The sequence below is a fragment of the Myotis yumanensis genome, unplaced genomic scaffold, assembly GCF_028538775.1.
Source record: "Myotis yumanensis isolate MYYU_CA2020_CCGP unplaced genomic scaffold, mMyoYum1.0.hap1 SCAF_2, whole genome shotgun sequence".
NCBI classification, from domain to species: domain Eukaryota; kingdom Metazoa; phylum Chordata; class Mammalia; order Chiroptera; family Vespertilionidae; genus Myotis; species Myotis yumanensis.
This window is the reverse complement of record NW_027223753.1, coordinates 166615341-166628273: the sequence shown is the minus strand read 5'-3', so window position 1 is coordinate 166628273 and position 12933 is coordinate 166615341. Positions and strand designations below refer to the sequence as shown.

The 12933-nt window shown below is 36.6% G+C and overlaps 1 protein-coding gene across 5 annotated transcripts in view; it reads right to left on the bottom strand.

The window, feature by feature from the left end:
* The window catches only part of ATP13A4 (ATPase 13A4), a 118593-nt gene that overhangs the window by 56297 nt on the left and 49363 nt on the right, over positions 1 to 12933 (bottom strand). For all 5 annotated transcript variants that reach the window (XR_011470313.1, XM_070406547.1, XM_070406549.1 and 2 more), the window contains 2 exons: positions 10704 to 10773; positions 2825 to 2959 (listed from right to left, as the gene is read on the bottom strand). Coding sequence is in view for 4 of the 5 variants with exons in the window: in XM_070406547.1 (XP_070262648.1) it covers positions 2825 to 2959; positions 10704 to 10773 (205 nt within the window). In the remaining variant the exon portion in view is untranslated. The remainder of the gene's footprint in view (positions 1 to 2824; positions 2960 to 10703; positions 10774 to 12933) is intronic.

Here is a 12933-nt window from a genome sequence, read left to right as displayed (position 1 = left end):
GCAGTTTAGAATGTGGGGGTATTGGGAATAAAGGGCCATGGGACCTATGTAGGAGCCAGAGCCTGAAGGGCCCTAAGTGTATGTTTCATTCTGGTGTGTGTGTGTGTGTGTGTGTGTGTGTGTGTGTTTTCCCATAGGCCCTGTGGCAGAAAGGGAATGGGGAGATGTTTAATTGTTTTATTAGATTAGAGGCTGGACATTGAGTTGGAAAATAATCACAAGAATCCCCACTGGAGAACCTGAGGTTTGAAATATGGCAGTTGGCAGTGGGAGTAGAAAGGAAGTGCTGGATTTGAGAAATAAGGAAGTAAGAAGCTACAAAACTTGGGAAATCCTATATAATAAAAGCCTAATATGCTGTGTCTGGTCATCTGTTCGTCCATTCAATCAATCAACGTGTAATATGCTAATGATATGCTAAGGCCACTCAACCGCTTGCTATGATGTGCACTGACCACCAGGGGGCAGATGCTCTTACCTGTGGTTAGCTTACTGCTGGGTTCCGGCTGATCGGGACTGAGCGAGATGGGCTGGACACACCCTAGAGCCCTCCCAAAGTCCCTTCCTGGCTGGCCAACCTTTAGCATCTCTCCTTGGCCCCAATCATGCGCCAGTGGGGTCCCTTAGACTAGTCTGCGCCCTCTTGCAATCCGGGACCCATTGGGGGTTGTCGGAGAGCCAGTTTCAGCCCCATTCTGCTCAATGCAGGAGCTTCCCCCTGGTGGTCAGTGCACTCCCACAGGGGGAGCACCGCTCAACCAGAAGCCAGGCTCATGGCTGGCGAACGCAGTGATGGTAATGGGAGCCTCTCCCGCCTCTGCAACAGCACTAAGGATGTCCAACTGATGGCTTAGGCCCACTCCCCCAAGGGCTCCCGGAATGCGAGAGAGCACAGGCCGAGCTGAGGTACCCCCCAACTGAGTGCACGAATTTCGTGCACCGGGCCTCTAGTATTTTTATATTGGCAGTTTAGAGGGACAGAGGAATTGAAAGTGGCTTCCTGGTGTCTGACTTTGGAGAATGAGCAGAGGTTGCTATTACTTATCAATATAGGAATTATAAGAGGAAGGAGGAATTGCCTTTGATCACCTTGAATTGGAGAGGCCTGTGTAACAACCATGTTGAGATGTCTTGTAGCTGGTTAGAAACTTATTTCGGTCTAGAGCTCAGAGGAGAGGTTTAAAGGAAGATTTTAGTCAAAGTTCATCACCTTAGAGGTGATATGAAGGTGATGAGAAGACCACTTAGGGACTGAGTGTAAGGTAAGAAGAGAAAAGGACCAGGATATAGCAGCAACAATCAAAGAGATGGGGGAAGAGGAACAGCACAAGAAGCTGACCGGCTTGGGTGGTGGTAGAAAAACTCAGAGAGACAGCGTTGCCTTGGAAAGTTAGGGAGAAGAGAATTTTCAGAAGAAAGAGATGGTGAGAATAGTCAAAACCAGTAGAGAGGTCAATAAAAAGAGAAATTTAAAGAATCCATTGGGTCCTGCCAGCATGGCTCAGTGGTTGAACATTGACCTATAAACCAAGAGGTCATGGTTCAATTCCCTGTCAGGGTACATGCCCAGATTATGAGTTCGATCCCCAGTGGGGGGATGTGCAGGAGGCAGCCGATCAATGATTCTCCTCATCATTGATGTTTTTTTTTCTCTCTCCCTCTTCCTTCCTCTCTGAAATCAATTATATATAATTTTTTTTAAAGAATCCATTGGATTTGGCGATTGAGACACTAGTACTTTGGCCAGTGAAGGGAGAGGGGCAGTTTGCAGTGGGTTGAAGTGCAAGCACAGGAGGCAAATGAAGTTGTGAAAGTAGTGATGGCTTCTGAAGAACAAAGCTTGTAAAACTTCCACTGGTGATGCTGAGTGCGCACTATAAAGTCAGACACATGTTCCTGTATGCTAGGGCCACTTGGCATTGCAAAAGTCTGAGCACTAAGGGATGTTTATAAACCTATGGATTCCTTAGGAAAAGGAAACAGACCTGCCATGTTTTCTTTGCTTTTTTTGTTTGTTTCGGTTATTTCACAAAGGAGTGAGGTGTGTCTTTGTTTCCATGTCATACCTTTCTGACAAGTGGATTTGACTTGAACTTTAATGGGAACCACAGGATGTCAGTGTGTATTCACAGCCTCCTGTTTAGTCTCTGAAAGACTTTATGATTCTTCTTTATCTTACAGAAATATTGACACACCACCTCCTAATAACTGCATATGTGAGTGAGAATTCAAAGCACTGCAACCTTGAGCAAGTTTCTTCTCCTCACTGACCTCAGTTTTCTTATCAGTGAGATGCAATGACCTCTAGGGAGCTGCCCAGCTCCAGCATGCTATTTACAAATGAACTCCAGTTAGTCCCAAATACCCAGGTTTGCCAAGTCCTGCATCATGAACGTTTTCAACATTTTCAAGCCAAGCTCAGAAGAGCTTGCACTTAACTCTGCGGGTTTCAGGATGTTCTTAAATGTTTTTAAACCCTCCAAGTTTATCTGAAGACAAATTTTATATAAAAATACTAAATATAAGAACCACAGATAATTCTGAAACGTCTAATGATTTCTACAATATTTTAAAGTAAATGACAGGGTTGTAAGAACCCTTGGTTCAAGAAGGAAATGCTCAGGACTCAAAAAGTGACCACCATATGAAAATCAGCACACAGAAAGCAGCTTTGAATTGAACTCTCAGATATATCCAGGGCAGAACTGTTCATGAGATTTGTGGCGACGGGGAGGGCCCACAGCTGCCCCACACTTTGCCTTTGTCATTCAGGTACAGGAGCCTGCGAGCACTGGGGAAGCTGCAGACGGAGACAGAACCACACCTGTCAGCATGCCTTCATTCACCACACAGCTGCCATCAAGCAGAATGGCATCACATGGCATTTGCACTCTGTTCCCTGTCAAAATTAATAGATCTCCGGGGACGAGAAAGCGTGATTCCAGCTCTTCGACTCCAGCTGAAAGTGTGAGAAGACAGAGTCGAGTCAGTTCTTTTTCCCACAAAAACATAGTCCAACATCTGCCTAAATTAGAAATCAATTGAGGAAGCAATCAGAGCACTTTTTAAAAAGTTATTCTTCAACATTGATTTAAAAATCCAGAAACAATGAGAAAAAAGGCAATACATTCAATTACAAAAAAAATAAATAAAAAAACTTTGTGAGGCAAAAAAAATAAAGAAAAAACAAATGAGAAATTCAGAAAACATGTTTGAAAATTAAAGTATAGACAACGATTAATATTCCTAATACATAGAATTCCTTAAAAAAGAAGAGATGTATAGCAAAAGTGATAGGAGATGTTAACAGATAGTCCCCCCCCTCCACCACACACATACACACAGAAATTGCAAGGGGCATGTTAAACATTTGAAAAGATGCTCATTCTTACTCATAATAAGAAAAATGAAAATTTCTTCCTTCTTTCCTTCCTGCTTTCCTGCCTTCCTTTACTTCTTTCTTACCTTATTTAGTCCCAAAGCTATAAGGGCTTAAGATAGGTACCCATCCAGGAGTATGGGTGAGGGGGGGAATGGGGGTGGTAGCTCGTGTGGATGTTGGAACCTGAGAAGGATGGCCTGGTGCAGGGTGTCAGAGCCCGTGTAGGAAGAAAAGGGCCCCAGAATGGCAGTGGCCTGGTGACAGATATGAAGTCCTAGCATGCGAGTGCGGGGGGACATCAGCAGTGACTGATGATGCGTTACATCCAGGTGAGACTGACACAATAATTAGATTTAAAGAGCCTTGTGGGAGGCAGATTTCTCACTGAAGCAAGGAAGTTATAAATATAACCAGAATGAACTCTGTGGTCTCCATAGAATTGAAGACAACAGTATAAATTGATGGTTTTCAATAGACAGATGGAGAAGTAATATGGATGTAAATGGCAATCCATTAATGTAGAAGGAAAGATAAAATTAGAACATCACCATTTAATTATTGAAGCAATATTTAATCTAGCCAAGGGACAGCAATGGATACTAAAACTAGTGGGTAAAAATGTGATGAGAATGATATATAGTCTCAAAGTATCTCTTAAAAATAACTACTAATTACAAAGAGAAAAAAGTAAATTTACAATAGAAAAACCTGGCAGACACCATTTAATTAAGTAATCCACATTAATTTCAGTAGTAATAGGACAAATTTAAAGTATGTAACACATGAAAGGAAACCTTGAGAACTCAGCATTACTTCTGCGACATGCCAGCTAAAAAATGCATAACCTGAATTTAACTATGGGGGAACATCAAACAAATCCCCATTGAGGGACAGTCTACAAAATAACCAGATCAAAGAGTCAAGGTCAAGGAAAAAGTGAAGAAGATTAAAGAGATATTGCAAAAAAAGGTAATATGGCCTATTCTTGCAACAACTCCATAAGTTTTAAATTATTTCCTAAAGAAAAAAATGAAAAATACATATGACATCACATTGCTCACCTATCTGATTAAAAAAGTCTAAATGTTTGCCAGTATATTCTGTTGGCAAGACTGTGAAGAAACAGGCACTTTCACACATTTCTGGTGCAAATGCAAACTGGTACAAAGTCTAAGGAAAGAGACTTGGCAATACCTATCTCTTAAAAGTGAAAATGCATTTATTCTATAACTCAGCAGTTTTACTTCTATACCAAAGATAGACTAGCAAAGCTATGAACAGACAAAAAAAAAAGTATGAAAAGACATATGCAGAAGGCTTTTTTTTTTTATTACAGCACTGTTTGTCATAGTAACAAACTGAAAAAAGTAATCCTTCAACAGAGAACTGATGGAGTAAACAATGACTCCTCCACACAAGACAGTATTTTGCAGCTGAAACAATGAATGAAGAATCTCTACATCTCTTTCTGTGAAAGGGTCTCTGGGAAACATGGTTAAGTATGTAAAATGTACATATCAGGAAATATAAATTAATTGTGTATGTTACACTCCTGTTATCTAAAATCAGCGGCATAAACATATGTCCTATTCTGTAAATATACTATGCTAGTATAGCTCTAAATATTATGAATGTAAGAATAAGCCAAACTAAAGCAAAAATGATAACGATAGAGAGAATGACTATATAAGGTAGAGAGAAAAGGGATTGGAATCATATTGTTGCTGGGTGTGTTGGTTTGTTATTTTGAGATTATTGTACATAACAGGATAAAGCAAATGAGTAATTTGTTGTCACTGAGAATCCTGACTTTAGGTATGGAGAGAGGAGAGACAATAGCACAATTAACAAAGGTAAATAAAAAAACCTATGTGTCTAAACATGAATTGGAACTGTCAGTATGAACTCCATAATGTATTTTACCTTTATATTATTTCCTAGGTATGCCTTCTGAAAAGGCCTAGAAACAATTAGTAACACCATAGAAATGAGCACTCCTTATGCTCTGATTGAGGTCTGTAAGTACCATACCTAAGAGCTCCTTGGGAAAATAAGTATGTCTCAGTTTGAAGCAGGAATTATTAAATGAGTTTGGAATACCTTGTTATATCAGAAATCATTAAAACATTCAAAGACTACAGGATTATGTCAAAGGAACTCAAGAGCCAACCTAAAGAGGCTCTGAATGGCCAAAAATGGGATGATTTGAATAAGAATAAAAACTGCAATGGGCCCTTACTGGTTTGGCTCAGTTGATAGAGCGTCGGCCTGTGGACTAAAGGGTCCCGGGTTCGATTCCAGTCAAGGGCATGTACCTTAGTTGCAGGCAAATCCCCAGTAGGGGGTGTGCAGGAGGCAGCTGATCGATGTTTCTCTCTCATGGATGTTTCTAATTCTCTATCCCTCTCCCTTCCTCTCTGTAAAAAAATCAATAAAATATTTTTTTAAAAAAAAACTGCAATGGATGGAAATGTATCAACCATGTTTAACCTTGTACATTCATAATGACACTAAAAAAAAAAACACCTTTGAAAATGCTGGAGGATTAACCCATTATTTTGAAAGCTGATAAATAAAGAGGAATAGCCTTTTTATACTATATACTTTCTTAAACTGTATCTCCAGATAATGAAATAGTTTTTTAGACTACTAGTATTTACAGAAATATTCCACTTAATATATAAAGATGGCTTGATAGAAGTAGAAATTTGAAATTCCTAATGAAATAATAAATCTAGATCATGAACATTTATGTCTACTAATATCACAAAAAGAAGACATCAGGTACTATGTACCTCTCAAGAAGTACACAATGGTAACTAAGAAGCATTCTTGCCAAAATACAAGCCTCAGATCTGACTATCAATTTATAGGAAATATAAGGAGTAGAAAATTATGTTAAATAATTCCATGAGTATGCAACTAATATAATCTGAACTGTGGAAACCATGGGATGAAACACTTACTTTTTTCATCAAAAGATATGCATGGAAAGAATATTTGACTTTGGGTAATGGGCTCACAATGCAACATACAGATAATGTATCATAGAATTGTACATTTAAAACCTATATAATTTCATTTACCAATGTCACCTAATAAATAAAATTTTCAAAAATTGCAAGAAAAAATAAGGTATAGAAGAGAGAAAGCATGGATCAAAATACACTTGAGACTTATCAACCAACTGCGGTTTATGGACTTTATTTAGATCCTGATTTGAAAATTTATAGACTATATATCATATATATCATAAGTATATATGTGCATGCACACACACATACACACTTCAGACTCAACTGATAAATTTCAACACTGCCTGTATAGTTGATGATTTTTTAAATTATGAGAGTATTATTTTAGATGTGCTAAAGGAATTGAAAGGAAGTCTTTATCTTTTAGGTATATATTAAAATGTTTTTTAATGAAATGACATGGCAGCTGGAATAGTTCAAAAATAATCCAAGGAGAAGGAGGAAGTAGAAGAGCAGAAAAGAAGATTCAATGAGTTGATAATCATTGAATCTGGGTGATAGGTACATGGGGTTTCACTGGCATAGTCTCTGCATTGTTGTTTATGTTCAAAATATTTTGTCATAGAAAATTAAGAAAAGAAGATGCCCAGGACATTTTTAAAAGGTAAAGGTTCGTTTTCAGCCAAGATGTAACAAAAAGGACCAGCTTTATCTTCCCACCTGAAAAAAGCCATACAAAATATATGAAACAATGGTTTTAGACACAGAACAAAAGCGAGAGAGAGAGAGAGAGAGAGAGAGAAGAAAGAAAGAAAGAAAGAAAGAAAGAAAGAAAGAAAGAAAGAGAGAGAGAGAGAGAGAGAGGGAGGGAGGGAGGGAGGGAGGGAGGGAGGAAGGAAGGAAGGAAGGAAGGAAGGAAGGAAGGAAGGAAGGAAGGAAGGAAGGGGGAACAAATAAAAGTGCCCTGTAATTGCTCACTTTACTACCTTTAGAGAGTTTCCAGGCCACTATGGAGGGAGGAGGAACCCAGATTATGTTCAGAGGATACTTGAGTTCAGTACAGAGATAAAAGTCTATGGGGGGCAACAGACCTAAATAGATACTTTTCAAAAGAGGACATACAGAGGCCAAGAGACATATGAAAACATGCTCAAAGTCACTAATCATCCGAGAGATGCAATTCAAAATGACAATGAAATACCATCTCACACCTGTCAGAATGGCTATCATCAATAAATCAACAAACGACAAGTGCTGGAGAGGATGTGGAGAAAAAGGAACACTCGTGCACTGCTGGTGGGAATGCAAACTGGTGCAGCCACTGTGGAGAACAGTATGGGGTTTCTCCAAAAAACTAAAAATGGAACTCCCATTTGACTCAGTAATCCCTCTTCTAGGACTCTATCCCAAGAAACCAGAAACACCAATCAGAAAGGATCTGTGCACCCCTATGTACATAGCAGCACAATTTACAATAGCTAAGATTTGGAAACAGCCTAAGTGCCCATCAGCAGATGAGTGGATTAGAAAACTGGTATATCTAGACAATGGAATACTATGCTGCTGTAAAAAAGAAGGAACTCCTCTCATTTACAACAGCATGGAAGGACCTGGAGAGCATTATGCTAAGCAAAATAAGCCAGTTGGAGAAAGACAAATATCACATGATCTCACTCATTTGTGGAATATAATGAACAACATAAACTAATGAACAAAAACAGATCCAGAGTCAGAGAAGCATCGATCAGAGTAGGGGTCCTCAAACTTTTTAAACAGGGGGCCAGTTCACTGTCCCTCAGACCGTTGGAGGGCCGGACTATAGTTTTAAAAAAAACTATGAACAAATTCCTATACACACTGCACATATCTTATTTTGAAGTAAAAAAACAAAATGGGAACAAATACAATATTTGTATTTGCATGTGGCCCGTGGGCCATAGTTTGAGGATCCCTGGATCAGACCGTCAAACCTCAAAGGGAAGGGAGGGGAGGGTGGGAGGAAGGGGGAAAGATCAACCAAAGGACTTGTATGCATGCATATAAGCATAACCAATAGACACAGACACTAAGGGAGTGGGGGGAAATTGGGGGGATAAGGACACATATGTAATACCTTAATCAATAAAGAAAAAATAATAATAAATAAAAAAATTTAAAAGTCTATGGAGATTAAGGTGGTTTGAGTTCACAGCCCAGAGTATTAGAGAAGAGACAACTGCCCAGAAGAGAGCCACAAAGACCTGCAGAGGATCCCCCTTTAGTATTCAGCAGACTAGTAATCAACACACATATGTAAGGAAACTATTAGCACAGGAACAATTGGATACTTACATTTAAAAATATCATTTATAACAGCATCAAAATATAAAATACTTAAGAATAAATCTGAAAAAGGAGTGTGAAAGACCCATACACTGAAACCTGAAAAATACTAAGAGAAAGCACAGAAGACCTAAATAAATAGGGAGATGTACCATGTCCATGGGTCACAAAACCCAAATTTTTTAGTATGTCAATTTTCCACAAATTAATCTACAGATTCAACAGAATTCCAATAAAAAAAATCTCAGCATGTGTTTGTTGTGGGTTTTGTTTTGTTTTTTGGTAGAAATTGATAGGTTGTTTCTAAAAGTCATATGGAAATACAAAGGGCCCAATATTGCCAAAAACAACGCTGAAAAAAGAATAACAAAGCTGGAGGACTAACATTATTCTATATCAAGACTTATTATAAAGCTACACTGTGTGGAATTGGTATAAAGACAGACAAATAGATCAGTAGAATAGAATGAAACCATGAATAAATCCACCTATGTATAAGCAACTGATTTTTGACAAAACTGCAAAGACAATTCATTTGAGAAAGAATAGTCTTTACAACAAATGGTATTGGGACACTTGGATATCTTTTTGTAAAAAAATGAACTTCAATTACAAAAACTCAAAATACAGTATATACCTAAATGTAAAACCTAAAACTATAAAACTTCTAGAAGACAACATAGGAAATCTTTGGATTACATAAAGATGTCTTAGCTGTGAGACAGAAAGCATGATCCACAAAAGAAAAAATTAATAAGCTTGACTTTAACAAAAGTAAAAGATCTAGAAGTAACAAATAAGCACCTGAAAAGGTGTTCAATGCCATTAGTCATTAGGAAAATGCAAAGTAGAGCAATGAGATATAACTCATAATTGTAAAAAATGGCTAAGGTTAAAAAGCCTGATATATCAAGTGTTGGCAAATGTAGAATCTAATGAACAAAATGAACTAATAAGCAAAATAAGTCAGACTCAGAGATAGAGAACAGGCTGACGGCCATTATGGTGGGGGGTTGAAGAGGAGCTCGGTAGGTGGGATGGAGAGATTGAGTAAAAAATAAAAAACCTCACGGACACTGACAACAGTGTGTTGATTATAGGAGGTAGGGGAGGTGGAGGAGTGTATACTGTATGGTGGGGACAAATGGTGATCAAAGGAGACTTCATTTGGGGTGGTGAAGACACAATACAGAGCACAGATGGTGTGTTGTGGAAAAAATGTGGAGCAACTGGAATTCTCAATCATTGCTGGTGGGCATATAAAATAGCACAGCCACTTTGGAAAACGTTTGGCATTTTCTTTGAAAGTCAAATATTTTCTACCACATGATCTAGCCATTTTACAGTAAGGTATTTTCCCATTTAAAAAAATGAAAGTTTATGTCCATACAAAGATTTGAACCCAAATGTTCATTGTATTTGTAATAGCCCCAAACTGGAAACAACCCAAATTTTCATCAACAGGTGAATGGATGAACAAATTCATACAGTGGTATTCTAGTCGGGGATGAAAAGAAAAGAACTATTGATATACTTAACAAAATGGATGAATTTCAAAATATCTATAAACTTTAATCCCCCCAAAAATTAACCCAAAATATTTTTTTAAAGACAAAAAAACACGTACTGTACAATACCATTTATATACATTCTAAACTTCAAAGCTGCTTGCCTGAGCATAGGGATAGGCAGAAAGAAATTGAGAGAGAAAATTACAAACAAGCACAATGCAACTTTAGGGGGTAATAAATAGTCATTATTGCTATCTTGGTGATAATTTCATGTTAACATGTACATATGTCAAAACTATCAAATTGAATAGTTTATGTTCATTTTATTCTATATCAGTTTTATCTCAAAAAAAGTTGTTTGTTTAAGGTGAAAAGATCTCCAGTCTCCCCTCTCTTTAGGTAAATGCACAGAAGGAGATAAAAAGAAAGTAGTAGGAACCATCAGAAATACAAATTTCAATACTTTTCTGATTATATTTGGACAACACATAGATCTAAAATAGTGGGACTTACCTTTTCTCCCACATACAGGGACTGTAATACTATTATGTGACTCAACTAGACGGTAGAGTTTTACAGATTGCTGAAAAGGAGGGAAAATAGAAAAGGTTTATTTATTTGAGAATAGGTCCCAGGTATTACTCAGTGAAGTATTTGCCTTCTTTAAAGATGGAGCACTATCTTGTGGCCAACTGAAAGTACTGGCTAAAAACAAGACTGAGTAGCTTGTTACACAATTATTAAAGCATTCAACTGTGCTCTTCACTCAGCAATGAGAAGTGCATATTGTCTAGCATAAAGGAATTTCCCAGCATGCTCTTCCATTCAAAAGTGATTTTGATATCCATAAATTCCTATTTACTTTCTTAAGTAGATAAATAATATCTAGAACTTTGATCATTCAGATATACATTTAGTATACTAACTATCTTTAAGAACTAAGAATTATTTCAGTTTTGGGACATCCCATATCAGAGTTCTTAATCTATAACTTTATAAGGAATTTGGTTGTTCCTACTATTTGCTTGTAGTATTTATTGTTCTAATATATTAACTATATGGTATATTAAGAGTGAATCAATAAAAGATAACAAGAAAAATATAATAAAATTATATTTCATTTTACATTTATTAAACAACTTTGTGTGAAAGACCTTTTATCTGGTTCTGGAGGTGGGAGGGTTAAAGGTGCCCATCATTTAGTGTGAGTTTTTATTCTGATTTTGTCATTTAAGACACTCTCTAAATCTACTAGCTTCAAATCATTTACAAATTTGATTAATATATCTGAAGAATGGTTAATAGAATAGATAAGTTCAAAGACAGAGTGTTCTGCTATAACTTACTTTTATATATTCATACATTCACTCAACATTTGTTGAACAACCTTTATGCCCCCCCAGAACTATGCTAACAGTTGGGAATAATATGAATGGTCAACAACAACAAAATTTGGTTCTTATCATCAAGCAATTTACAACCTAATGGGAGAAATACATTTAATTAAATAATCATATATATATATTAATATATCATTATAATCAGTAGTAAGAGGCAAAAAACATAAGGTGCTTTTGGAGCATATATAGCCAATGGAATTGGCAAAAATATTTCTTGAAGAAGTGATATTGAATGAAATAGATTGTGGGATCTGAGTTTGGAACTCAAAAGAGGTATTTGGACTTGAGATATATATAAAATTAGAAGTCATTTAGCATATGCCTTTAGAAGTTATTGATATATGCAGCTATAAAAATAATGAAAAATCTCTCAGTGTACTCATATGAAAAAACCCTCAACACATATTATTAATAATAATAAAGCTATGTAGAAAATAATATAATTATGCTACCTTTGCATAAGAAAGAAAGAAAAACATATATATATATATTTTTTCTTTTTTTTTTTTTTACTCAAATTGCCTAAAACAATTTTTGGAAGAATGCACAAGAAACTAATACAAGTGATTGAACAAGTGGAGGGGGAGCGGAAGATGGAACACACATGGTATACAAGATGGTGTATGTGTTGTATACATTTTTATATTGTCCTTATTTTTAGACACCCATTATGTTAACAGGTCAGGTAGGGGAGGATAAACTATAACTGAGAATGGAAAAGAGCAACTAGAGAGCATAGAGAGTGGATTGTTAATGAAGCCAAAGGAAAAGAGTACTTGGTAAAGAAGCACTGGAGCCATTAACTATGTCAAATGCAACTGAGAGGCTTATTGAAATCTGTACTGGAAATAAAAGGATCCACTGTGGGAAGGAGACCATAAAATCAGCAAAAGACCAATAAGCACCAAATTAATGGAGCACAAGAATACAGTTCATAGTAAAAGAAACAAACAGCTTAAAACATGAACAAGTGCTCCACTCAGTGGAAAACATACTATTAAATTTATTGGATTCTATTTTTGTTTATATTGGCAAAGATAAGGAAAACACTCATCTACTGTTGGGAGGAGTGTAAATTGTTATTACTTGGGTAAGGGTCATTTGGCCAATATTTATTAAAATACTGTACCTAGCTCATGATTAAGTACTTTCAATTACATAAGTTTTATATCTTCATATCAATATAGATATAGATAATTATACATATATCTGTTATAACATATGTATTTATATGTGATGTAAATTATAGACTTGTAATTTATATATACTTATAAATATACATGTATGTGGGTGTGTGAAAAGATTTATGTGCAAGAATCATCATTGTGGCATTGTTTTAATAG